At 39.3% G+C, this 24387-nt stretch overlaps 2 protein-coding genes across 10 annotated transcripts in view; both read right to left on the minus strand.

Annotated features, from left to right (window-relative positions):
* cdkal1 (CDK5 regulatory subunit associated protein 1-like 1) overlaps positions 1-16866 on the minus strand; it is a 225970-nt gene extending 209104 nt beyond the window's left edge. The window contains exons 1-3 of one of the 4 annotated variants that reach the window (XM_037074091.1): positions 16674-16864; positions 14449-14604; positions 12463-12575 (exon numbers count right to left, since the gene is read on the minus strand). In XM_037074091.1, the coding sequence (XP_036929986.1) occupies positions 12463-12575; positions 14449-14603 (268 nt within the window). In that variant the 5' untranslated portion in view covers position 14604; positions 16674-16864. Of the gene's footprint in view, positions 1-12462; positions 12576-14448; positions 14605-15885; positions 15994-16427; positions 16507-16673 lie in introns of those variants that run through there. The other 3 variants (XM_037074092.1, XM_037074093.1, XM_037074094.1) reach the window with 3 other exon arrangements.
* A 1219-nt stretch (positions 16867-18085) lies between these two features.
* Positions 18086-24387, minus strand: part of LOC119005886 (transcription factor E2F3-like) — a 31505-nt gene continuing 25203 nt past the window's right edge. For 5 of the 6 annotated variants that reach the window (XM_037073963.1, XM_037073958.1, XM_037073960.1 and 2 more), the window contains 5 exons: positions 24150-24238; positions 23323-23481; positions 22819-22933; positions 21690-21831; positions 18086-21129 (listed from right to left, as the gene is read on the minus strand). In XM_037073963.1, the coding sequence (XP_036929858.1) occupies positions 20834-21129; positions 21690-21831; positions 22819-22933; positions 23323-23481; positions 24150-24238 (801 nt within the window). In that variant the 3' untranslated portion in view covers positions 18086-20833. The remainder of the gene's footprint in view (positions 21130-21689; positions 21832-22818; positions 22934-23322; positions 23482-24149; positions 24239-24387) is intronic. The other variant, XM_037073959.1, reaches the window with a different exon arrangement.

Consider the following 24387-nt stretch of genomic DNA (forward strand, 5'->3'; position numbering starts at 1 on the left):
TCATTACAAAACAGAACAATCTAAAGTATTTTTCAGTGTCAATAATTGATGTCTTTGTTCATAGTTAATAATGGGTCTGCTTTTCTCTGTGACAAAAATATAAAAAAAACTGAAATAATAGGACAAAAGGCAGGAAAATCACCAGCACAAATACAAATAACAGGCAAACAAAATAGCAAGGACAGTGATAGAGAGCAGGGGTGTGGGGGCTGCACACACACAGACAAATGCACATACACACACAATCCCTCCCCCGCTAAAAAATTCCGTTGAAAACAGATGGCATCAGAATTATCTGATGTCCTGTCACTGTCTTTTTATATGCTAATCCAGCTCCTACACACAACAGAGTCTCTTTAATCAGATAGCAGGTCAGAGAAGCTAAATCAAGCTGAGACAATCATGCTGCTAACGTATTACCACACACTGAGACAGGTAGTCATACAGCAATGTATCAATGCACTTAACGCTGAGAGACTGCAGCAACGTCAAGAGTTGACATAGGGTGATGTCGCTTTCAGAACTTGAGGAGGCTGGTAAATTGGAAAAAGTGTTCCTCAACAATGAACCACACCTGGATTTTTAGTACATGACAAGCTTTCTTAGCACAATATTGACTTCTTTACCATGGTTTGCCAGCAGTCATTCTGTTCTGTTCTATTTAACTCATTTGCTGCACTGTACTAGTATTTATGCTTAAAAGGTGCTGCTGGTAAAAATGAACACATGTTTGAAGTACATGTGCTTCACAGTAAGTCTGTTGCAAAGAAAAAAAAAAAAAAAGAAAAGAAAAAAAAAATAACATTACCAAAAGTTTTATATGAAAATGGATTTTCTGAACCTTGTCTGTTTGAAAAAAACTGCCAAGGACAAAAAAGTGAGCAGGTCAGAATAACAAGGACTATTATGATTTATGAGCAACAAGATGAAGTGGTGAACTCATTAGATCAAAAACGTGCAAATGCATTTTACAGTTCTGGCAAAGTAGCTAGAGCATGAGAATATGTGTAATCCTTAACAATGAAGACAAATGCCTTGATTACTATGTAGATGTCTGAACATACTAAGGGCAAAGTGCTCATAGCAACAAACAAAGTTAACAACAAAGTTAATCTACTTCTGGAGAATGTGCAAGGAGGGCACTACAGCAACAATATTCTGAATCGACATGTGTTGATATTTTGATATGTTTGACAACACTAGCAGAAACACTGAGCAATGTAAGCTAAATGAATAGAAACAGACTTTACCATTACTCATCTGCTTTTAAGGTTTAAAATAAGGGTAGAGCTGTGGCGCTGATAATTCGATAATCATGCGTGTCTCCTTGAGCTTTAGATCAAAATGACCTATTTTTAAGAACACCAGATCTGTCCCTTCCTTTTCACCCTACAAATGTATACGGTCCAAGAAAGATCAAATAAATATCCACATTAATTCATTTATAAACTCAGGATGCTGAAGCGTGACTGATCCGTGACCAATAAAACAGGCAAAATGACTTGTCATAACAGTCCTGGTCAACCATTGATCAGCTATCAACCACAGTCACATGATGACAAGAGTACTGACACATTCAAACCGCAAATGTAAAATAAGTTACACTCAGCAAAAGGCTGAAGACACACACACACACACACACACACACATAGAGGGAGTCAACAGTGGACATCTGAGGACACATTATTGAGTTCTTCCTTGGAAACCACACACAAGGATGGGGACACACACACGCACAAGCACGCACGCACACACAATGTAATCATCAGATCAGATATCAAAAGGCTGTATCTGTCTGGAAGATTAGAAGAGCCATCTGTCTGCCATGTGGATAGCCTCGGATTATCAATAAACTTCACACACTTCTGTATGTGCATAAATCTGCGAGCTTGTGTGTATGATCTGGCCATTGAGTATGGAATGTGAATGAGAGAAACAGAAGCACAGAATAAATAACAATAAAGATAACCACTTTTGACCTTGTTAGTTTAATTTAGGCTGATATCCACAGCCTAGCACTATTCCTGGGGGGTTTGTATGAACACTGTAAACTCGACACATACAGACCAAAAGCATCCATTTTCCAGCACAGACATGCACAGATGGCAAGGAAATGACTTGTGGCCACACTTAATGCTTGATCAATACACAGCCATCGATCTCTTCCCTGACTAAACATTACCTGTATTTACTCTGTTAACTTTCCTCTGTAAAGATCTATACTGCTAATATAACCAAAGGCAGAAAGAGGAGTGCAAGGTTGAATAAGAGTGAGGGCATTGAACAAAGAAGGCAGAGTCAGTATATATGAGTGAATTAGAAGTGATTGGTTGACTAGATGGAAAGTGGATAAGTTTTTGTGCGCACACACATAAACACACCCCTTCAAACAAATTGAAGCTCAATTATTACTTGTCTATGCCCTGCCTTGGGTGGACAGCAGACAAGCTATTAGGCCTTTAACCTGTGAATGGCCAAGCACACACACACAAACACACACATAGAGTTACTTATGCTCATTCACAATTTCACTCTGGTCAAGCGAGGTCCTGCCGATGCTTCATCTTTTCTGCTTGGTGATCAAGGTTACTTTGTCCGATGATGATTCAAATTAAACCCACTGCTCAAATCATCCGCGGCTTTTAAATCCACTTTATCTAATATCTGTGCTCTCACATGGAAATCTAGCACATAGCTCATTCATTTATATGTATGAAGGGAGAGATCAAGCAGAGACACATGTAGAATTAATTTATCACAAAGGACAGAAGTGCACACACACCCAAGAACACTCAGACAGACACACAGTTTTGTATTAAAATACTTGTGAGGATCTCTGAATTCAGTTATTCCTTTGTTGGACTTTTTGACTGGTCCTAACAACTCTTCTAAATTCATACAACAGACACATTCGTACTCACAATTTTGTCTTCAATCACAGGTAGCCAGTGCTTTCATTTCAGCAGGTGGCCTCATATGAGGATCCACACACGACAATACAAGTGACCCCTGCTTTCCATTTCACTGAGTGGTCAGCAAGTAATGGCACTGATGGTTGAACATTGGACACTCAGATAGACAGCAAGGGTTATCTTCCAAAACAACAGCAAAGAGGCCAAAGGGGAGAGGAGGAAAGAACAGAAACCTCAAAGGGGGTCTTGAAAAGTAATTTACTACATGTCCTTGAAGGCCTAACGCTCAATTTCTTTGCTTTTTATTCATATGTCACCCACACACCGTCTCCGCCCACACCAACAGCCTGGCATGCCACGTTAATTACTAATGTCTTTCAAGCTTTCGTTTCCTCTTCATGAGAGAAATTACATTTGTTTTCTTCGTTGAGTTGAGATGACAGGGAAAATAAAGAGGAGAGGACAAATTAGAAGTGCGAAAGACTAAAAAGTCGCTTTCAGCTTGTAAAATAACAGACATGCTAATTATTCAAAAACAAAGAAAGCGACAATGAGTTGTCAAATGTCAAAGAATATAGATCCTCTTGCTTTGGTCTTTTTAGCTCTACTGTCAAAGAGTCTGACACAAAATTGCACTGTTTGTCCTCCAAGTGAGGAAAGTGAAGTGAGTATCTGACATCGCACCACTGAACAAATGAAGATGGGTAATTGTATAAAAACACTGACATTTTAAAATCAGAACAGTTTGAATCGACAAATTATGTGAATTTAACTCAATTTGTCCTGTGGTGACCCTAATTAACATATTGTTTGCTCTGTCTTATATCAGTCAGGGCAACTCTCCATGCAAAATTACCGCACTTGGTTGAAGGACTGGTTGAACAATGGGTGATTAAGAAGACATGTTATCTAGCAGTGAACTGAGGATCTGCCATTTGTCATAAACAAATGAAATGTCCTATATTTCTTTCTTAACAAATCCAATGAAAAGACCAAAACAAACAATGCATTAGTCTGTTTTTAATACTTTCTGACTTCCCAAGCCTGTCTATTAGTGATCGGTCACAAACAAATCAGTTTGAAGGAACTGATTTAGCATAAACGAAGTGAACTGATTCCCCATTTCACTTCTCTCCTTCATTCAATCGTTCTCACAGACCAGTCAGTCAATGTGTTGTTCACTGTTAAGTTATCAGAGTAGTAAGGAGGACTGAGAGCAAGCCAATCGTATGCCGAGTCTAGGACACTGTCGTCGAATTTTAGCCAATAAGAAACAGGAGATCATGGCAAATGTTTACATGAAAAAAAAAATATATTTCATTTTGTTCGTAGCTCATCGTTCTAGTTCTTTCACTGATTCTTCTGTCATTCTCATTCAGTCAGTCACTCATTCTTGGTTAGCAGACTTCAGCTGTTAACTGTTGTTGTCTAAAAGTACACATAATCATGAAGTTGCAGCTATGTGTTTGCCTTGAACTACGGTGTTATGTTGACTGTTGGCACGATCATTTGAGAACGAGGAGCTGAGAACTCTGCATGACATGATTCACTGCTATGAACGAACAAACAAACAAAATGAACGAATGTTCCTGCCGAACTGAGCAACAGGAACTGAATCTCAACATCTAACGTTGAAATCCACATCTACTGTCTATGGTACCTGGGCCAAAGCCCATTTGTTCCTACTAAAGATACACATTTTTAAGAGGCCCAGCACACATACACAATTCAGTGACTGTGGTTGATCAGACTTCTGGTCAGGTTGAAGTTAGGTGAAGCTATACTTGTTTTGTTCATGCCCTCAAAGACCTCAGAGGAAGGGCCTTTTCTCATCCCCTAGCTGCAAATAAACACATACTTTTTGGTTTCAAATGTATGATGACATTTGAGATAACTGCAAATATGAAAAGAAAATACTCAAATTTTAGTGACAAAAACTCAACTCTCAACAGTTCCCCAAAGAAACTCTGGTGCAAGACACCATTCATATCATAAGACATGAACTTGCAAGACAAGGGCAATGAAGGGTGGGTTGCACACACACACACACACACACACAACTGGGAGCTGCCCAACATATCCACAGGCATGTCGTGTTGCCCACTGAGCGGCTCGAGTTGAGACGCTGGGGGTTAAATGCCTTGTTAAATGGCACCTGATGCAAGTTGTTGAAGGTAAGGGAAAGCACAACACAATCTCCTGCGCTGTGCGGACATTATGGTCTGAGATTTGAACTGACAATCTGCCGGCAATTAGCTTTTATTTTTTGCCATTAGACCAACTCTTCTGTCATAAACTATCATCACCCTGTTTTGATTAAAGGCTCAACACTTTGGATGTGAGCAAAACCTGACTTCATCCCTCATCCCCTTTCCAGACACCCTCCTTGTTTCCTAGTCCTTCCCTTCCTCAATCCCCTCCACCCCTGAGCCATTCCCTTGGCTCTTGCCTTATCCCATTACTCACATCCCTTCCATGATATTCCCATTATATCCCTTCAGGGTATTCCCAATCCCTGCGGAATGCAGGCGGTATTCCTGGGATAACAGGGGGTTGACTGGCTGGTTGGCTGGCTGGCTTCTGCTGGGAATAGGGAATACGCTTCCTTCCTCTAGAGGGGACCAGCTTCTCCTTACATTTATCTCTGGCTTTCTTCATCAGAGAAATGAGAGTGTACAAATGAGTGGACAGAGGGAAGACTGGGATGGTGATTCTTGCTTCCATTATTCTTCGTCTCCTACCTTTCCTAATTCTTTGTGAATTGAGAAACAAGGGTGAGATATCACCACCCTTTGGGGTATCAATTTGATCTGTTTTTTGTTATTTCTCTGAGGAATGACGAGCGGTTTTTCATTCAGTCAACTGCAAATTCTCTTTCCTTGCAGCTAAACTTCACACAGGCGAAGTTCTACTATCAATAAGGGAAATCCACCTATTCTTGGACAAATTAGTGCTATGAAAGAATAATGTTTGGATCCCTCATGCACTCACTTACAATCACTACTTAGCATCTTGTTTGTTGCTGTTTTAACTATTTACTTAATTACATATCAATCAATCAGTAATGTGGCTGCCAAAAAGATGACACAGAGAAATCCCCAAGACTGATTTCTTGATTTTCTACTCCAATGACAATTTCTTGCTAAAATTGTTGTTAAATCAGGTCACTTTGCAATGTTTTAAAAAATCCTCTCCACAGTGATATCAATGGATTAGATGGAGCAGTGATCCCTACTTTCCGCAAGCTATCCTGTTTTCTCTCTTCTCCTTTATCCATTGCTCCCTCCAGGGAATCTTAAGGCAGGAATGGTCGGGGTCCCTAATCCCATGGCCTCTAAATGGTTACTGGGTGCTGCCTACACGTGGGTCACCTTGTAGGATCACCAACACACACACACACACACACACGGCTTGGAATCATTCTAATCTCCTGGACTCTAAATGGTTACACTTGACTGCCTGGACTCATGGGTCTATTTGTATGACTTTAGATGAATTCAAAGCCTTTGAAACTCTATGCGTGTGCGTGTGCGTGTGCGTGCATGCACATGCCTCCTTACAGAGATGGGAAAGTGCTATCCTATTATTTTAAAGCCACATCTAAAATATTTAAAGCCACCCATATATAAATACAAATGATTAGTCCTGCACACTTGTGTGTGTACTTGGGACTGGAATTGTAAAAATTACCAGTAAGAAAACAACAAATTAGCAATTACATTAAAAAGCAAATGTCATTAAGTTGTAGTTTGTTTGGTATCAAAATCCCCATACAAAGGACACCTGTTGTGCTAAATGTCAACTTTAATATTCAAAAAGATTTAACCCTCATCTCTGCTCATATCAAACTACTATTTACATATCCTTATTTACATATCAACAGTCTGTCTACCTGTCAGATGTATGCTCTGAACTCAAGCGCATAATATTCAAAATACTAAACATATTCAAATGTAGACACAGTGAGGAAAATGCCTTTAATTTGAGAAATTCATACTTCATTTCTGTACATATTTCCACATATGTTTAGTGTCTAGTGAAGTTCCACACAGCTATATCATTTGATTTATATCCATTTCCATTGCTGCCAACTACCATTTCCCCATTCACTTAACCTCCTTTTCCTACGTCTCTCCTGTCATGCTGCTTTTCTCCACTCTATTATTCCTCCATCTATCAATCTCTCTATTTCCAGTTTCTGCAGATTTGCCAGAGTCTAGTTCGTTTTCTCTGGCAGCATATTGCCCTCCCTGTTCTCTTCCCTTTTTCCGACTGTCGCTTTGGCTGATTTTGGCTTCAAGTCCATCTGTCTCTGTCGGCTGAACCCTTCATCCCAGCATCCTCCTCCCATCCCCACTGACTCTTCCCCTCATCTTTCTTTACACTGCTTTCCTCTTCACTCTTTCCACCCTTTTCCCTCTCTCAATCAGCAAACTAGGACTGTCTGACGCACGACAGCAGAAACACAGAGCAAGCTTATAGTCTTTCACACATGCGCACGCACACCAGGTGATATCTATCATCTTGCAGACTGACAGCTGTCGAAAACTGTCTTGCACACACACACTTTCCCTGTACAATATCAATTTGCACCGTGTCTGAAACTGTGTCTGAGACGAGCAAATGTGTGTGTGAGCCGGCTGTGTGCTAACGTGTGTATCTGTGTATATATGAGAGGTGGAGTCAGAGAGAACATTGTAAGTTTTCATTGGCTATAACATTGCGGCGTGTAATGTTGCGCAGCCCACAGTCAGCCAATCAGAAGATCCTCACACACTCCATTTTATGAATGAGACGGCATGTATGCGAGGTACACACACACACTCGGAGTGAGAATACTCTGCAGTGATGTAATACAATCACACAGAGTAGCAGAAGCGCTTGTAAAATAAATGCAGTACAAGCTGAATTAGAACAATTTGACAATGTTTAAATTTGTAAATACTTTCAATCAGAAACCTCCTCAGTTTTAAATGGAAAAGTGAGGAAAACCACTGACTACATATGCCACATAATATAGGGTATTTGACATATGTAGGCTATGCCAATATATTTATATTCATTTCATTTTTTCTCCTGCCCTGGAATATGCAGACAGCGTTATGTGTTTCATTTCAAATACTAACTAAAGAGTGATAGAAGCATAATATGATAACACTTATCCATTCAAAAAAGTATATATTACATTATGTATAATATTGTTATTATATTTTTCATCAATTATTCCAAAGCACTTCATTCTCTAAAACAGAAAAACATTGTACATGACACCTCCAGCATTTTTCTACAGAAACACCTGTAATACCTGCTGATCAATAACATCCCTGTATCATTTCATCAGAACAGCTCACACCCTCACTCTGACACTCATATCCTCCAACCGCCTGTCTCCAAACCAGGAAATGAGAGCGGCTGATTTGGCTGACATTGTGTACCAGGGAGTAATTTTGCCTAACCGGTATGTAAAATCATAACTGAAGTGCTGTGTGTGCGGCTGGCTGGCAGAGAGGAGATTGGGAGGGGAGGAGAGCAGCCAAAAACAATCAAAATATCCTGGTGTGACTTTCCATGAAGGGTGTGTGTGTGTGTGTGTGTGTGTGTGTGTGTGTGTGTGTGTGTGTGTGTGTGTGTGTGTGTATTTTCATGTGTGTAAGCATACATGCCTTTCAATGAAGTCACTATTTGGCACATTGCTCTGCTGCTCAAATGTGGTTCATTTGTATCAGTGAATTATCATGCTCAGCATGGATAAACAGTGCCCTCTTTGGTTGTAAAGAGGAACAGCAACTCACAATGAGCCAGGCTGCACAAATACAGGCAGCATAACAAGTGTGGAGACAATGAAAGCAGAGAGGCGAAGTGACACAGTTTCTGTTTCAAAAGTCGGAGATCATTTTTCTCTTCACAAAGTTCTTGATTAAAGAATTAACAGGTCACTTTCTGATCATCTTGATTGCCCAGCACTGAGCTTAAACAATAATACATATGTGCCACAATGCTCTCCCCCTGAAGACTGAGGAACGGTCCCTCTCATCCAGACACCAATCTTTTTACCCTTCAGACACTTTATATCAATCCTTAATACAGGTCTCTTGTTATGTAAACATATACTTGATGTCTTGCACCATTCCATTGACTTCATTTTAATGAATATGTTGACAAAGAGTTGGGTTCATTTCATTAACGTAATAATCAGACAAGGTCATATAATGCCTTCAAGGACTGAAAGTTTTAACTTTTGAAACTATCAATGAGAACACAGAGAGTGTTTTTCAGAAGGATGACCTCATCCTAATATTGCAGATGCATCCTTTCAAGAAAAAAAGCTCAACCCATGAGCCAAGGCTGCCACCTAGAGGACAACACAAGAACTTCTACTACGTCTCACATCAGGTGATGTCATAGTTTAAAAAAGAAAGAAAGAGTTAGAGAGGGGGATGAAAGAGGGACAGGGGAGGGCAGAGAGTGTAAAAGTGTAAAAACAGGCAGGGGAGATGAGAGGGAGGAGAGAGGGTGACGTTATATTTTCAGAGCAGCTCTGTCTTTGTCCCAACTCTTTCATTAAACTCTGCAGATCGACACTGCGGCTCACAACGACAGACACTACCCAGAGGTATCTGATATTCACATTACGTCATCATTTTTACAGTTGTTGAGGAGAGGGACATAACGTCTAGCCAAAAACTAGACACTACATCCTTGAGGAGCCCAATTCAGTCCTTGCCATTCCAGACTATTCCACTCTCTCCAATGCTATTCAACAATTTCATGCCATTCAAGACAACTGCATACTATACCATTCAAAACAATCACTGCCTGTCATGAGTCTAATATCCCCTGATTCTGTCCATGACAGACAATTTATCCTTCCAACAGTCCCAGAGAGAAAAACAATAAGTGAAGATACACCCAAAGAGGGAGGAGGGTGGTGAGTAGGAAGAAAAACAACAAAAGTGCAGGAGGAAAGAGACAGACGAGGAGACAGGGAAGCAAACAAAGGGAGAGGACAGAGATAAAAACCAAAGCATTGAAAGGGAAGACAGAAACCAAACTAATCCTTTAGCTTTAGCAGTGAGACACTGACCTTTAAAATACTTTGTTGGGAGAGGAGTGAGAGAGAGAAAGAGACAACAAGGGAGAGTATTATGAGGATTCATCAGTGAAGGGTCACGGCATCTCTGAGCTACATAGCGGGGTAAACGACCATGATAATTGAGGAGATAAATTCTTACAAATAAAATAGAGGATGCTGTCTTGGGCAGTTGCCTGAATAATTCAAAAACACACAAATACACTCATAAGTCACAAAAAAAACATCATGCTTGTGAGGGCATTTCACCAATTAACACTGATACACCTAGTTACCTCATTGCGATTAGGCAGACAGGTAAACACATATATCTACAAGAAAAGGTCCACACCATGTAGACAAGTGACAAATTTCCCATGAAACCCCATCACACCCTCTTGCAAATGCATGTAGTCATGCAAATTATATGCAAAGGTAACCTCAGAGCTTTTGACCCTCGTAAATATCTACATCCACTGTTTGAGTTTTAGTGTCAAGTGTCTTTCTCACAGACATACCCACATCAAGTGACGTTGTCTAATCTGGAATAATGAAAATCACCAAAGATACCTAAAAAGAATATGCCATATTTTTTGCTAGTTCCACACTATATTGAATATTTTAAGTTATTGGTGAGCACATATATTCATACCACTTTTTGAAAGGAAGCTGAAAACAGCTGTAATATTCTCAAATCATTTTCTGAAGCCAGGTTCCGTATGTGGTCACTGTGCAGTTGTACTTTATGGAGAAGAGACAGAATCAAACCTAATCCAGAAATCTGACAAAAATCAATATCCAAGATGCCAAGTTTTAACCTCATTACCTTAGAGTGCAGTATGTTACACAAGACAGCCAGAGAAGCCATGCACCATAATCACATTCTGTGACAGATGAAAATTTCTGGTACAGAATGGAATAGAGTAGAAAACAGTTCTCCAACTACAAAGAATAGGTTTTCATAAGACTCACTTCCTGAAAGTCAACAGACACTATTCCACTATAATATAGAGTTAAAATAGATCTACTAGATGCTACTCTGTCTAGAAGGAGGGTGAGTGACTACGAAGTAGAGACAGTGTATGTGAGAGAGACATGTCGTAGCTCAGACGAGCTCAAGGGACAGAGAAAACTGTTAAAACAAAGAAAGGTGGAATGGATAAAGAGATCAAGGGGCTATGCTACCAGATGTGCATGCATGTGCATGCATGCGTGTGAGAGTGAGAGAGTACATCTGCATTTTTGAAGTGTGTGATTAATGTCCCTCTAAGACCGTAGAGACCCCATGGTGAGAGAAAATGCCTGAGGGGTTAATATCAACTATCTTTTCTTCTTCTTTCTCCTACATTTACACACACACACACACACACACACACACACACACACACACACACACACACACACAAAAAGCTACATTCATTTAGAAAAACAAACAGCATTATTCAAAATCTTGTAGTCTATATACATGTATATAGTACAAGTCCCATATAACCAGGCACAAAAACTCCATTTTCACTGAGATAAATATGGTATCTCTCTCTCTCACTCACACACACACACACACACACACACAGATCAATGTTTCCGTGAAAATCCGTGCAAAAGACAACATATACTTGCATTGTAATAAAATATATAAAAATCAGAGCTGGACTAATGATCATTTCAATTATTGGTCATCAGATAAAAGCAAGTATATGAACATTAATCCTGATATGTAGCCTTCATCTTAAAAGCATAAAAAGCCAAAATATAAGTACAATGGCTCACATTTTGCCCAGTGATACAGCTTTCCCAACTTTCCCAACCATTTCAACTGGAAAAAGGTGAACAACTACATTAGAAATATTCTATTCAACTTTCTAGTTGAAAAAAATAAGTTTTCAAAGAGGTTGGTCAATTTGATAAATTAATCAGGCATGGTGGCATGTGTGTTCTTTTTTGTTTCCAGATTGGGAACGGGGAAGATACCAGGTACGGCTCATTCTCAGCGGACTTTGTGAGCCTAAGTTGAGTCTCATTTGCAGATGTGGCTCTCTACTCCTGCCTGGTTTATTTGGATTGGCAGATTCAAAACATGATCCAAACCCACACATTCACAGTTTTTAACCAAATGTATTTCCTTGGTCAAGTTTGTCTATCCCAGTACACAGCATTGAAAGCTCAATTCAGGAAAAAACAAAGCCTCACACTGGAATGGCACACAAGGTACAGGTTACCTTTAAAGCAAGACTGCCCCCTTGTGTGTAACAACAATAATGACATCCAATCTATGTACACCCATATTATAATAAAAAAATAATAAAAAATATTTTTCTGCTATTTGTTTACTGATTTATCTTCAATCCATCCAACCCACTGCCTTAGTATGATTAACTTATATCCCTAGTAGCATTCTGTTAAGTATTGTTGTTTATATTATTAAATGAAATCCAGTTGGCAGACAAAATTCAAAACCACCACAAACAAACAATCATTTACCAGTCATCTTGTATCCGCTGGCAGCTAGCTGTCCCGCCATATACTCTCCATCTGAGTTGTTATGACTGCAGCCCCACGTTTTCATCCAGATTTTTTGGGTGCCAGGGATCAAACTAAAAACAACAATAACAACATTGAAAGATGATGTAATCATATGAGATGTGAAAATGATAAATTCTATACCTAAAATGTGTGTTATTTCATACATGAAACCTTAATTAAAAGATCAATTAATAAGGACTTAAACCTACAGACATAGCCTAAATCTAGTGAGACATACTTTTAGGGTACTTTCACATCTAACCAGTTTGGTCTGGTTAGATGTCTTATTACCCAACTAATAAGGATTCTGTGGCAGAAGATGTGATGTTGTGTGATTTCCAAATTTAAAGCTTTATATATGATAATCTGCACATTGCACTGTTATAAAAAACTTAGTTTTGCAGTGTTTTGCTTTGATACTTCAACTAAACTGACCAAAATTAAATTGAGCAAATGTTATAAATACCCATCTCATCGACCTGAGATTTTCCTACAATCTATTAAAGCTGTCCCAAACGATTTTTCCAACGATTAATCTACGCTTATTTTTCCAATTAGTCGACTAATCTAACGTTTAATTTAACATCACATGACCAAACAAAAGTAAAGTAGTAACTGTAAATCTCGTTGGTAACTTATATGAGGAAAAAAATAGTGTAGTTATAGGCTGAGCGGTGTCTGTCCTCCCGCCTGTCCTACCAACTCTTTGTCACATTTCTGCCCGAAAAACAGCGTCTGTAACCAGCAAAAAACTTGAACTCACTCAAGTTAATCTATACAGTATTAGTAATGAAATAAGGTAAGTAAATGCAAAATATTGTCAAGACAATTCATTAGATTAAAAAGCTTTAAATTAAGACACTGGTTGCAATAGCATCAGCAAACTGAACTCAGGGGGGTTGATTTATTCTCAACTGTCCAACTTCAAAGGGACCTACTTCGAATTCATAATTCACTTACCCATCATCAACATTAAATATGTTATATACAAAACAATATCAAAATTAAAGCTGCAAGCAGCAATGAATGGGCGCTCGCTGTCCACGCATATCAGAGCATGCTGCCATCGGGGTGTGCCGCATAGATACATTCAGGGCAAGACCCTTGACATGTGTGAGCAATTTGGAGTGGATGGCAAATTGTATGTGGAAGTTATGATGAGTTGATGGTTTTATGGCAAAGCATCAAAATGGACCACGCCACCAGGTGTGACATTGGTTAAAGCTTTGTCCACAGACACTACTTGCAAAGTTTGTTGCAAATCGGTCAAATTGCCTATGAGGAGTTCGAATAAGTAATTTTTTCACAGAGCCTTAATGGCTCATGGGGAAGTAGTCATCTGGGTTTCATGTCATTCAGATAGACCAATGTGGAGATATGCATCACTTCGTGTTTTGCAAAATGTACAGGAACTTGTTATTTAATAACTTGAGTATTGTTTGGAATATCAAAATTCTTTTATAACTTTTTGTCAGGAGAGTCCACAGATGCTGTGTGCAATGTTGCATGGAAATCGGTGAAATCGCCTGGGAGGAGTTTGAAAAAGTAGGTTTGCGGTATTTCACAAAGACACGGAAAAAACATTAGGCGGAGATGGGCGTGACCTGTACCACGAGATTCAGCACAATTCAGTAAATGTGTGGATATAAGGTTTTTGAATGTGCAACAAAGTATATGTGAGTTATAAGCCAAAATGCACTTTCCTCGGTTATAGCGCCACTTAGTGGTGGAAATCAAATAGATAATGAAATTTTTGGGCAGGTGTGATGTATATTCTGAGTTTGGTGAGTTTTGGGGTATGTTCAGGCAGCGCAGAATGCGATCATTTGGGATGAAAAAGTCGTCATTCGTAAACAATAGGGACCTCGCAGCTCAAGACCAGCTCAGGCCCTGATTAACTCACATCCTCAACTACTGTAACACTACATCAAGCAAATCACATACCTATCAGCTTGGAGCTCCTCATTGCTCAGCTCTTTTTTCTTCCTGGACTTTGGTATAATACTCTTTCGAGCAGACTGTCTTTCATGAGGAGTTGGGTCGGTAGAGGACACCATGTCCTCAATGTCTTCAATCAGAGAGTCACAGGCAGACGGCATGCTGGTCAGAAAAAAAGAGAGAACCCAGGTCAGCACAGTTTTGTCCTAGAGACTGTCTCATATAGGTGAGTGGTCAAGTAGACCTTGTTTGCCAAAAATGGAGTGCTGAAATTAACTTTTGAAGATGTCTTTTAGCTGTTGTTACATAAAGCACAGCAAAGTAATAAAATAAAATAATTCATGAAGCAAAGTTAAATTAAACAATTGACTGTCACTAACATAATGCCAAAAGTCTGGGCAACAGGATAAAACTAGATGAAAAGAAATTACACAACTGCAGTAAGGGGGCACAGCACAGCAAGACTTTTTTTTTTCATACCAACAGTTCAAAGCCCAAAGATAAAGAAGGAACGTATTTTCTCATTTGAGAAGGTGAAAAATGTAAAATTACTATAACAATTAATGGATTACCAATAAAGTGAATTTCCATTAGAGTTGCAGCTCTAACATATTATTGAAAAAATAAAATGCACAAGTAATAATAAACTATGGTTTAGTCCCAGAGCAGGGTATCTAGAATTTCACAAAGTTTTATAATGAGGTGATCAATTTCGATATGTATCTCAAATACTTCATACTGTTTTTTAAAACCAAGATTCAGCATGATTTCTCATGATTGATTTAGTACTGACTGTTTACTGTTACGTTAGATGGGACACAAGTGACCCTACTTGCTGGTGACAATGTATCTACTTACAGCTAAAAGCCTGATACCTCAAAATATTTATAATGCTGTGTTTGCATAAATGTCTGGATTTAGATTTATTTGGTGAATGCAGTTTATTGTGGTGATGGCAGAATATTTTCCTAAGTGAGGACCTTCACATGACACTTTCATTGTCATTCTGTTTTTCTTTTCTTGACTTTTTTTTTCCCTAATTGCCTTGTGTGGTCTGACCTCTTCCAGGTCACCACAGCAGATGTGAGTCTGTGTGACACCCCTTAATTTATATCATTTACTTGTATAAGATATTCTGTCAATGAAATTTGGAGTTCTTCCTGAGGTTCTACCATCTTTTCCCAACTGTTGAGAGGGTTTTCTTTTCAATATGGCAATCGAGGATGTAAGGCCCACTGGGGCAATGTGACTGTGATTTTAGGCTACATAAATAAAACTGATTTGATTAAACTTTTTTTTTTTTTTTTGAACGCTGTGTTTTTAAATTGCCTGCACAGTCAATGAATATGACATGGTTATGCTGCTTAGATTAAAGCACCTGTGTCCATTGTCACACTTGAGATAATTAGATCTTCCATATGTGGAGAAATCCTTCCTTCTTACCAACAGATTTTGGTTAAGAAGTTTTTACACCGTCTCCATTCAGTTAGTGTTTTTTCATTCTTCTAGATTCCACTGCTCTCTCAGAAGTGTAACGCAGATTTCATTATTCAACCGGATTTACCTCTCACTGAAAAATACCACAGGAAAAAAAAGGCTAGTAAGACTAATGAGTTCCAGTGAAAGAAAAACTTGAGTGGAGGCAAGAGACAGTCATGTCAACCGGCAACCAAGCTGCTTAGACGTTTACCCTAAAACGTTTATATGCATTCGAAAAGTTTGCTAGACTTAAGTTAACATACTAAGTTTGCCGTATGAACCTTATATAAGAATCTGTCTCACTTATTAAGATGGCGCGAACTCATAAGAGCTTAATGCCGTTGCTGTTGTTGACAGTAACACTACATTAAAAAGTGATGTCAGCCGTTAGCGCTCGGTAATTAATGTTACGGGTAACACCTGCGTAACTGCGTATTTAACCGTTGAATAAATTTGCTTAATTTAACAGAGTTATGTTAAAGATACATTAACCTACAATACCTCACCATTCTAATATGTTCACCTTTAATCTAACCGAAAATGAAGCTAGGTGTCAAGCATTCCCTTTGACTGACACAAACGATAAAGGCATGTGCAAATGATTGATCTGACATACGTTGCAACCTGTGTTTTATTGGGTAACATAGAGAACCTAGCTATTAGCTTCGCTAGCCTCATTAGCTAACTCTATTACCCACGTGTCGTTTGTATTGGACAGGCAGACACGTCAAGGTAATGTATAAATCCCTTACCTGAGTCGCAGTGGGGTTATTAGTTCGGACAACTGCGAATTCCGAGGAAAGGGTGTTGTAGAAATGTTAAAAAAAAATTCTTCACACCATCAAAACACACACAGCACAACTCTCAATCCGCCATAATTGTGCGTACATACGGTAGGCGAAGAGGGACAAACGAGACTCGCGTGCTCTACACGTCAGGGGAGCGAGTAATGCATCGTTTAACCCCATTTGGACACATTATGATCGACAATATCTGAATAATTCAAAATACAGGCTTGTTTTCTCCTGCTCAATGTTCTTATCTTTCAGCAACAATGGCAACCAATGTGTTAATTTCCTGGTACAGTTTCCCTGTACTGTACTTATTTCCACGGTAGTTCAAAATCACAACCCTTAAATACATCAGAAGCAAACATGTTCATATTTATATTGCCTTTATTCAAATTTTCAATTACAAACACCCAGAGTACAAAAACAAATCCATTTATCCCCCCCCCACCCCCCTTCCCCCAACAAATACATGTCAAATTCCTCATTTAACAGATGTTAAAGAAACTCGTGTAACTGAGCACACATCAAAAATCATCACATTAGTTTACCTTAAACATTCAACAGCACACTGATACTTTCACCCATGCGTTCAAATTGCAAAAAAAAAAAAGTAATGTGATATTACAGCTCTTTTTTTCTGTCATTAGTGGAAACAGGCAGCAATATCATACTTTTACAGTCAATTCTTCCTATCAAATAGTCGGTTTTTTTTTTTTTTTTTACATACCTTTACAGAATATTTATGGATCAGTATATTGTATTTGGTAACAGCTGAAGAATAACCATAAGAAAATAGCAGGAAAAACAGTGCTGTTTCAATTTTGACTATAGTTAACACCACATTTAGCCTAATGACAACTTTCTGTAAGGTCTAATCACACATGAAGGAGCTGTAATTTTAAGAGTCACCCATAATACATTTTCAGACTCACTGGCAATGACACTAGCTTTTGTTGCGGTGCATTAAAATCACATTCCATTAGAAACCTTGGAAATGTACAATCTTTCCAAAAAATCATGTGAGCATTATGTAAAAGCGGATAAAATTTTGTGACCAGATTCTGGTCGCTTGAAATAGATGGAGGAAAATATAATTATCCATGTAAATGGTCTAAGAAAATAGCACAGCTGTAGGTAACGAACCAAATGGGAAAAAATATTGAGCTCGACTTTCCATAAATACATACAAAATACTGTGGAATAAATAGGTCTGTAGGGGAATTGTGTTCTGCATATCCTGGTGAGATTCTGATTCAGTGGTGTACAGATAGCAACGTCTCCTAATGACCAGTAAAGGGAAGATAGGCTTACTGTGAATGACTTACTATGCATGCATTGTTAAATGTGTGCTACTTTTTAGATCGAAGAGATACTCGGCATTTAACAAAAAAAAAAAAAAAAAAATGAAAAGAAACTAAATAACTTATGGAAAATATCAAAACAAAAGAAAAATATTGCAATTATTTGTCCACTTTTCTATCCATCAAATGTGCACCCACTTTTCAAATTCAAGATGCATGAGACTGGTTTAAGAGCAAAGGCATACTCATTAATGTTTCAGGGCATGAGGGGAATCCAGCACACATCAAAAAAGAAAAAGTGCGATGTAAGATCCAACATCACAACGAAATAATACGAGAGTAATTTCTATGACAAAAGGGAACTTCAAAGACTCATACACACTATGGCATTTACCTCTATGCCCCTATGACTATTGTCCAACATTAAGTGGGAGGTAGCCTACAGTACCTTGTGCACTGAAAAAATTAGAAAACTGTACATCAATTTACACATGGCAGGCTTACTCTTTAGCAAGCTTCATCTTTGACATAACTCACACATGCTGCACACGCAATTACTCCAAGCGCACATCAGGTCGGGGGGGGGAAGTTAACACTAACAGCAGCAATATTACCTGCAGCCGCAGGTTCCTCTTGTTTACAAGCCCAGGTTTCAGACACAATAGTTGCTTTTCATTATCATCAGGGATGTAAATCAAACAGAAGAAGCTATGAATTGAGCAAAGCAATGGGGCTCCCAAGACCTAGCAGAAAAACTAAATCCCATCCTTCTTGCTCTTAGTTCAAGTCCTGTATCTGGGTTTTCTTGACTAACAACCGTCAGATTCAGAGGCCCTGGACGTGAACAGTAAAACCACACCTAGTGTAATACTTGCCTCGGATGCACTGATAAGTTTTCCAATTACAAAACAGATCCATTTCTCATGTTTCTTTCCTTTTTTTCTTATTTTTACATATCCTGAAGGAGAAAAAAAAAGCCCTTCATTACAAGCAGAAGCCTAAATTAGTGGCTATTTGGCCTCTTGTTGCTTAGCTGGCCGTGATATCATTAGTTTTTTTCTACAGTATTAAAAACCATTAAAATTCAACGCTTATTAAACCTAAAAAGACTAATACACACCTATGCTTTATCCTACACTGCACGCACCGAGTGGGCCCATGTGCACCATTAAGTGGTTCAAAGTAATATTTTTCTGATTAGCTCAAACCACAGTACATTTCACAGCACACAGTCTAAGTGAGGAGATTAGGGGGAGGTTTGGTTATGGCAGCTTCTGCTGATGAAAATGGAGGGTATAGGCAAAAAGCAGCAAGAAAGTTTGGGCTTTGCATTCAAAGAGTATCAGTAAGAGTATGAGTTAGTCCGCACATCACGTGTGCCAACAGGCCACATTTAAAAATGGGTACATCTGGTGTTTTTGCTTAAAACCATACTACCCAGGTGTGATGACCTTTTTTTTTTGGCACTGTTATCATACGGCTCATATAATATTTAACATCACAATCTCTGTTCCCATATTGAACATTTTTATATTCTTTAAGCTGTACATTTCTATGATGCAAAGAAAATGTGTCCGCTGAATCAGTTGATATCCAGCAAATCCGGTGAACTGGTATCAAAGGTCGCTTTTTACCATTCAAACATTTTTGAAAACGGAGGATGTAGTCTGAGAGCGAAACAGATTCTGTGCCATATGGCTTACTTACTGTAAACGTTCTGTAAACTTTAAGCCCTTGTTTACAACTGTCTTCATTTAGACCATTGAGAACACATGTATTCTTCCTTGCCATTTAGTTTCCTTTAAAACCAGATAATTAGGTCATGTGCACTCAAAAATGGTATATGGACTTCCATGCAGCTCTCAGTACATCCAAATAGTGCTTCAATGTATTAAAAAAAAAACTCATACTCTTAGTAATTTTGTGACTACAAGCCCAAATAGCACAATAGGTAACCTGACAGGTTTCTATCCTAACATAACTGTAGACGTGAATGCTGTGCACCCAAATTGCCCTTTATTCATTTAAATTTCTAAAATTTTCTTCACTTGCACCCAAAATGCCTTCTTAACAGTCAGCATCACAGCTCATTGGTATATAGATCATTGAGAATCTCCTCAGCCCCCACAGCACTTGGCATTAACACATCTTGAACTCTAGGATATGTCTTGGGATGGGTTACCTGGATGAATCCCTAAAAATACATAGATCAACCTTGCAATTTCCAGGGCTATCAAATCCTCACATTTGCTAATCCTTTAAGATCGGAATAGTTTTCCTCTTTCCTACTCCTGAGCATTCAAGGGATGGCTTTGGGTGATCATATCTATGTATGTGAGGGGCATTTGCTGCATCCAACCCAATCACCCATGTGGTGTTAATGCCAGGTGGTATGTCTTTTTCCCCCCCTTTGATCTGTTACGTCTAAGTACAGTGATGTGAACCTTGCATCATACAGAGGAGGTGGATGCCCTTTCCCTCCACATTCATACTGGATCAATCAGGGAGCAAAGGCCTTCAGATGTCCCAGAACTCCCAGCTACACTGGAGGCCTTACATAGCCTGAGAGAGAGAAAGAGTAATAGGTACGTCTTCACACTGACCAGTTGTGTCTTTGTATGAAATCATGCATTATCTCTCACACCATGAAGGAACATGGCATATAGTCCCATTGGGACTGAAAAAAGCCCTCAATGTTTAATTTCCATCTATTAAGAATTGACTTCAACTAACTACACAGTCAGTCACAGGCATTGAAATCCCTCACCCATTCTCCATCTCTTGCCCATGCACAATTTCTGAATTTTCTATTACCTAATGCTAGCTGCACAGGAGATCATCCAAACCAAGAGATGGCATTTTATCAAAGTCACAGGCGTCAAACAGGTCGCTGATTCCCTGGTCATCTCCCAAACCTAATAGGTAGTCATCTTGGTCCAGAAGAGGAGGCCCAAGGTTTAAGAAAGGCCCAAGAGCTGAGGGGATCTGGTCTTCTGTCTGCTGGAGAAGACTGGTGTAAGGAGACGAGATGGGGGAAAGAGTGGTGACGGAGACAGCTGAGGAGGAGGCAGGTGGTGCCAGGGAGGGGCTGGGAGAACCGTTTGTGCAGCTTGGATCTGTGTAGGAAAAAAGTGTTGACAAGGTTATTTAAAATAGCCGAGGAAACAATCAACTCTTTTAGGCCAAAAGAGCAGCCATGTAGACTAAATTTCAAATTTGATCAAGACACCCACCCTGGCCTAATCTCTCTTTAAATAACACCTTTAAATACACACCGGACACATAAACGGTGATGAAGCTCAGTCGCTCTTCAAGACCTTATGACTGTCGATCCAAAGACTTTTCCTCTAGCATATTTTCCAGATGTGTAAAGTGTATGTTGTTCATGTCAAGATAAAGTACATCATAAACTAATGACCAAATTCCCATCAGTTGAAGCAGATTTTAACACGCTCACTTGAAGTTTGGTAGTCAAATCGGGCAAAAAAAACTACAGGAAACTGCACAAGACTAAACATATTTCAAAGATGTTACAGACTTTAACGTAGAAACTTCATTATGTTAAATATACATGTGACTAAGTTGTGTCTTTATCTTCAAGAAAAAGGTGGAGCAAAGTCAAGACAGCCTCTCCATGTATAAACACTCGGCAAACCAATGTCTGTCTGAGACAAACCTTGAAGGACTTTGAGGAAAGGCGAGTTCCCATTGATGTCCATGTTGCCATTTTTTACAGGACTCCTGGGATCGTTCTCCTCGTCTGGGCACAGCAGGACTTCTATAGGACCCTTTGTGCTGGTCAGATGGATGGACAAACTCTGGAGAGGAAAACAAATAATGAGTTTCAACAAAAGAAAACTGACTGCACTTGATTAGAAGGAAGGACAAACTCCAGTGAAAGATAAAGACTAGTGGTTTATTCATATACACATCGTGTACACGGTGTTGTACATGTGTACTAAAAAACTGGGATACTCCATGAACCTTGAGGTAGATTTGTTTCACCAGGCATTGGGGGGTAGTATCTTAGGGTGCACCCTAGAGCTGCACGATATATCATTTGAGCATCATCATCGCAATGTACATGCGCAATAGTCACATCACAGAGCCTCAAATGTAGGAGGCAAATGAACTCATCTAATTTCAAGGGTACCTGACACACACTGTGCATGCAGACTCTGCATGCGCAGCGATCAACCAATCACACTGGTTCTTATTCAGTGTGCCAAAGCAGACCACGCCCCTGCACATGGAGTGAGTCGCTGGTAACAACACTGAAAAATGGGCAACGAAGAGAAAATCGCTGAAAACAAAGACTTGGTGCCAAAGGAAAAGCAACGTCAGTTATCTGGAATTATTTTGGCTACAAGAAGGATGATAATGACCAAACACGTGTTCTGTGTTGACAGTTTCTTGCATCTGTTGCCACAATGAGAGGTAAGACAACTAATTTGTTTGATCATTTACGTTGGCACCACACAGCTCAGTACGACAATCAGTAATCTGAGCAGATTAGCTGCGTCCCTGCAGTACTTCCTGGACTTTTTGTTAAAGTTTCCACACTGTACAAGCCTTGTCAGGAAGAATATTCAAAAACCGTATGCTGTTAGCCTGCTTTGTTATAATCCCTGTTAAGAAAGGACAATATTCAAGAATATATCCCGTTGTTTGGTTTTCTTTTTCGAATATTCGGCTGACATCAAAAGTTAATTTTCTCCTTATATCGGACGATTTCTTTAAGGGAAGCAGATGTTTCATCAAGATCACGAATGACGGACCCAGCTTGTGTGTTTCTGTGCTTTTACCTCATCTGGATCTGGTACTTCTAGCTTGGTGTCTGTAGGCGCTTTGACAACAATAACGGTCTGGTCTCTGAGGTTTCCCAGCTGTTTTATGTCTTGGTACGTTACATAGGCATATGTGGGGAGGAAGGCGTTAAAGAAATTGCACTACAATGTCAGTACAGGTACGAGCCTGAAAGCACTCACTACATGATGACAAACCTCCAAACTGCTAAAGTGATTACTGTGACACTCACCTAAACATGCTTAAGTTAGGTGACAGAATCTGATTTCACCATTCTAAAAGCTCAGTTCAGTAGCTCAATGTCGAGATATCATCATCATTGATATGAGGAGAATCATCTGAAGCATGCATACAAGAAAATTGATACTGACATCGATTTTGCAGTGTTTACCTGCAGAATTATGAAAACACACCAAAGTTACAGAAAGTTTTCTTGCTAAAGTAAAGTAGCCAAGAATTATTCAAACTTTTGGATGACATATAAACTAACAACAAAAGGATATTTCTGGTTGCTTGGCAACTCGCTCATGTGTCTCATATCCAGGCTGCATCTCTGGATGAGTTGTTCGAGCCTCTGTTCTTCTTCTCCTAGAGCAGAAACCTCTGCCGTGAGTCTCTGTCTCTGGCTCAGTGCCCCCTCTACCTCTAACAGACTACAGCCCCTGTGAATGGAGAGATAAGTAAGAAGAGCGTGAATTAAAACAGATTTTGGACAAGACTGGGCTCTTCACTTGCCCATATATAAAGGCCTCTTACTCAAAGTTTCAGATACTTGGCAGAAAAAACAAATGAATTGAAAGGCAGTCATCTGCCTTCCTGTTCTCTACAGGCCAAGTAACACAACCTGTTCATAGGAAGGAACCATTTGTAACATTTTGCCAATCCAGCTCAAGAAAAACCCAGAAAAGATTTTCCAAGCTTATAATGGTTCTTACTACAAAACATTCGCACAAATATGACGCAGCACAGTTAAGGCTTTTGTGACATAAATTAGTCAAATTATGCATTGCTGGTGCAGCAATTTGATCAAGCTATGACTACTATTCAACCATGTCTGGGGATCCAGCTTGTTGAAATAAAAGCACAAAGACAGACAAACAAAGAGGAGAAAGAAACTAAGCACTGCAAAAAATAAGCCTGCTCATGATGAGGGCTATGAAATAGATGGGTGGAGAACAGACAGATGAGGCAAAAACTTGATGGAACTGAGAGAAAGGGACTATGTCACATTCTCTTCCCATATTTCATGATGGGATGCACTGCACTAAAAGTATTACTTTTATAGGGTTTTTGGGTCCACGGGCTAGACACAGCGGCCTAAACCACTTACATCCATTGAATGTTGTTCTTTGATTTCTTCTTGATGAGGTGAATGCCTTCTAGTACATTGGTGATGTCATACAGTCTCCTTTTCTGTACCTGAATGCAGAGGACACAGGTCTCATCAGTAAACCATGTAGTAGGATATTTAACAGAAATCAAAAACCCTCTCAGTGCTTTAAAATGTGTTTAAGATGTCACCCGTCAATCCTCTTTACACCAGATTTGACAAGTGCAACAACGACTAG

The sequence above is a fragment of the Acanthopagrus latus genome, chromosome 17, assembly GCF_904848185.1.
Source record: "Acanthopagrus latus isolate v.2019 chromosome 17, fAcaLat1.1, whole genome shotgun sequence".
In the NCBI taxonomy this organism is placed as follows: Eukaryota; Metazoa; Chordata; class Actinopteri; order Spariformes; family Sparidae; genus Acanthopagrus; species Acanthopagrus latus.